The sequence below is a fragment of the Nicotiana tabacum genome, chromosome 3, assembly GCF_000715075.1.
Source record: "Nicotiana tabacum cultivar K326 chromosome 3, ASM71507v2, whole genome shotgun sequence".
Taxonomy (NCBI): Eukaryota; Viridiplantae; Streptophyta; class Magnoliopsida; order Solanales; family Solanaceae; genus Nicotiana; species Nicotiana tabacum.
In genome coordinates, this window is record NC_134082.1 from 179379527 (window position 1) to 179383171 (window position 3645).

Consider the following 3645-nt stretch of genomic DNA (forward strand, 5'->3'; position numbering starts at 1 on the left):
ATTTTACAATTATAAAATGCTATTAATCTTAAAGTAGGCTACGATTGAAATTATATGCAATTTAGCTTTTAACATACCAAATAAATTTGTAAAAATGTAAAAATATTATTTTAACTATATTTTGGTATAAATATGGGAATAAAATAAATTATTCACCAAAACTGATGATTTTGGGAATAATTATGGATTTTGCACTGCTAAAATAGACAATAAATTGATTTCAAGAATCTTAAGAATTAGGAAAAAATACCAAAACTCTTGGGGCATGCTTATATGTGCACGTACATGCTATTTTGAAAGTATTTTGTATAAAAATACATAGGAAAAAATTGGGTATCAACAGCAAGCCTTGTCACGAGGGTTTGAATTTCTTCACCATCACGAACATTTCCCGCCAGTGCTTCCAGTTTTGTTAGCCTTTCCCGCAGTTCGTTGTTACCACCAGCCATGTTCTCGAACAAGACCACGAAATCTGCCACTGCTCGTCGTGTCTCCATCACGAACTTGCTCCGCTCTGATACCAGTTGTCACATGCGTGTTTTATGTCACATAAAAAACAACAGCCCGCGTGGCAGCCAAGTCTCGACTTGACTTTAGCCTGCTCCAACACTCGGCCAAAATTTCAGTAACTTTGGACTTAGATTAATTTAGGCAGCTTTCAACGTAGTAAGCTTAGACTGATTTTAGGCAACGAAAAATAGATGAAGGGACAGAAAATTTTAAAGTGAACAAAAGACACAAAATAAAGGAAACTCTTTTCTCAACTTTGTATTTACCTCGAGCATACAAAGAACTCAAACTCAAAGTACGTCCGCGTACAAAAATGAAGATCACTCTTGACCCTCATAAGACTACTCTTAGCCTTAGGTTGTTTTCACTCTTGAAAACAGATTTAGGACTCCTTCCTAACTCAAACATGCACTCTACACGGTTTTTCCCACACTCTCCAAAGGGAAAGGGTGTTGTCCATTTATAATGTATGAACCAGCGTCATTTACACAATAGTTGCCTATTTTTAGGCTTAGGCACTTGCCCACTTAGCCCACTACTTTAGCTTAGTGTAGTTGGCACCCCCAACTACTAGGATAATGTAAATCATGCTAAAGGATAGTGGGATCATGGCCCCAAAAACGTTGCTAACTTCGGCCAGCATTTTAGCAAAGCCCAACTGCTGCCCATGTGCACAGCATCTGCCGTAACCACCATTGACTTTGTCAATCCAAGACTTGCTGCCCAATTTCGTGCCTTGGCTTGGACCAGGCACCAATGCCATTGTATCCAGCTGCATTGTGCCACAATTTGCCTTTGCCATTGCCTACGAACTTGGCCTGTTTGCCGCAACTCAATGCCATGACAAGTCTGTCCGCGCACTGCCTTCCCGTTGCACATTAGCCTGCCTTTGCCTCATCGTTTCTGCCTTGGTATGGCATCAATGCCTCATGCCTTGATGCCTTTGTCATGATCAAGTGGCACCCTCAGCCCGCAACTCATTGTCAAGCCTTTGTCAAGCTGCCTCACCTCCATCAAAGTCTTGGCCATCACTTGCCCGTTTCCCATTTTTGCCTTGGTGCTGCTCATGCACCTTAGCTTAACAATACTCTTGTTGCCTCATGACAATACTCTTGTTGTCAAGTCGAGTTCAATTGGCGGAGGTCTAACACCTAGTTACCATGATGGACTAGAGCAAATTTTTTGAGAAATCTCTAAGTTTGGAACCAATTTAATTAGCCCTATCTCTCTGGTCTCTAGAAGTAGTCGTGAATCTTGCATGGGAGTAATTTTGAGCAGATAAGCAAACTATTATAACTGTTAGGTTGCACTAATGCTAACAGAGACGGGCTGTAATATGTCCAAACCATTATACAGCTTTTTTCTTCTCGCACGCTGTCTGGTACGCGTTTGAGGTTTCGATTAATTTTGATATCTGCCGTATAAGCTCCACTAAAGGGTAAAGCACTCTTTGAAAGAATTTTTTTATTCTCAAGGCTCGAAATTAAAACCTATAGTTAAGGATAAAAAAACTATATCATTCCACCACAACCTGGCTAGGTTTCACTAAAATTATTACCAGCTAGTGCATTTGCTTAAACTTAACGCTGCTCATGATTTTTGGTATCCAACGTAGAATAAAGGATTATTGGAAAATATAATTTCTGTTTCATCATATTGGGAAACCTTTGCAGCGAGGAAAAGGAGAAATTGGGTCATTTTTGAATATCTGAAACTTTTACCATACTGTTCATGAATAAATTAGCATTAATTTTGAACTTTCTGGCTCAATTATTTGTTTTATGCACAAGAAATTTCAAAATGGAAAAAAGTAGCGGAACAAATACAAAAGAAAACTTATAATAATAAGAAGAAGGAAAACCTTAATTACTATGGCAGCTAAAACTGAAAAAACAACTTCATATCACATAAACATCCTTCATTTTTTTGTGGCATGTACTTAGTTACCATATACATATGTAGCTCAATATATCAAAGTCAAGACATAGATGAAGCAAAGAAATTATGCCCAAAGTGACCTTCATCACCAATTAAACAAGCATAGAGCTCCTTATCAAGATGATGTTTGGATTGAGTATGAAGCTGCAAACATGAACTCCCAACTTCATCACAAGAACTTGATATTGATGAATAATTATTAGTTGTGGTATTGAATGCCAACAACATTTCTTGAGCTTTGTTTAGTTCCTCCTTAAGCCTCTCAACTTCCAATTTTAACCTCTCATTATCCGACATGGCATTATCTAATCTTTGTTGCAAGGCCTTGTAATCAACCTCAAGGCTCTGGCTTTTCCATCGTGCTCGCTTGTTCTGATACCATATTGCAACTTGCCTTGGTGGCAATCCCAGTTCCTGAGCGAGCTGGGATTTTCTATCGGAGTCAAGCTTGTTGTTAGAGTTGAAGCTAATCTCCAAGAGCCTTACTTGATCTTGAGTGAGCCTTTTCTTGTGACACTTGAGATTGTTCTTCCGAGTTTGAGAATTGAAGAAATCCATTATGATTAATAGGAAGTTTATGAAAAATGCTAGAATTTGGAAGTCATATAAGAAGGAGAGAATGATTGGGTTTGGATCCCCTATAAATATATATAGGAGTATTTCAATTTCGTAACTAAAGGGAGCTAGCTAGAAGCTAGGGGAGATGAAAGAAAGTTGGGCAAGATATCGTTTTCATGCATACACGAGGTCATCACGTGGGTGTGGCCTACTTATGATAGTACACTGACATTAAATCTTTTGATCAATTTAAAATTATACGTATGATACTTTTAAATCTGTAATTAGTAAGCTTTGGTTTGGTTTATGTCTAACTTCAAAGTCTTTAAGTAGAAAACATGATTGAAGATTTATTATCTTAGGTGTCCACCTTGTAATTGCTAAAATTATGATTTTCAAGATTGCATATCATTGTGTTTCTAGAATATTCTTATATAGAGAAATCTCAAGCCACATAAGTGGTTATAATAAATTAACGGAAACAAAGAAAAGCAACATTACGAGGATCGAGACCAATACCATAAACACGTACTCAAAAACCATAGACTAAAAAAGCATAGACAAACAAGGGAAGTATACGTTTGCTGACCAACTTCAATGATTTCAAAAAAATTTAAAATACAAAAGAGAAGCATGCAA

General features: G+C 37.4%; 1 protein-coding gene across 1 annotated transcript; it reads right to left on the bottom strand.

Annotated features, from left to right (window-relative positions):
- Positions 1-2333: 2333 nt before the first annotated feature.
- On the bottom strand, positions 2334-3118 carry LOC107831009 (homeobox-leucine zipper protein ATHB-52-like). Its single transcript, XM_016658722.2, has one exon. The coding sequence runs from the start codon at positions 3004-3006 to the stop codon at positions 2488-2490; it is 519 nt and encodes a 172-aa protein (XP_016514208.2). The 5' UTR covers positions 3007-3118; the 3' UTR covers positions 2334-2487.
- Positions 3119-3645: the final 527 nt, after the last annotated feature.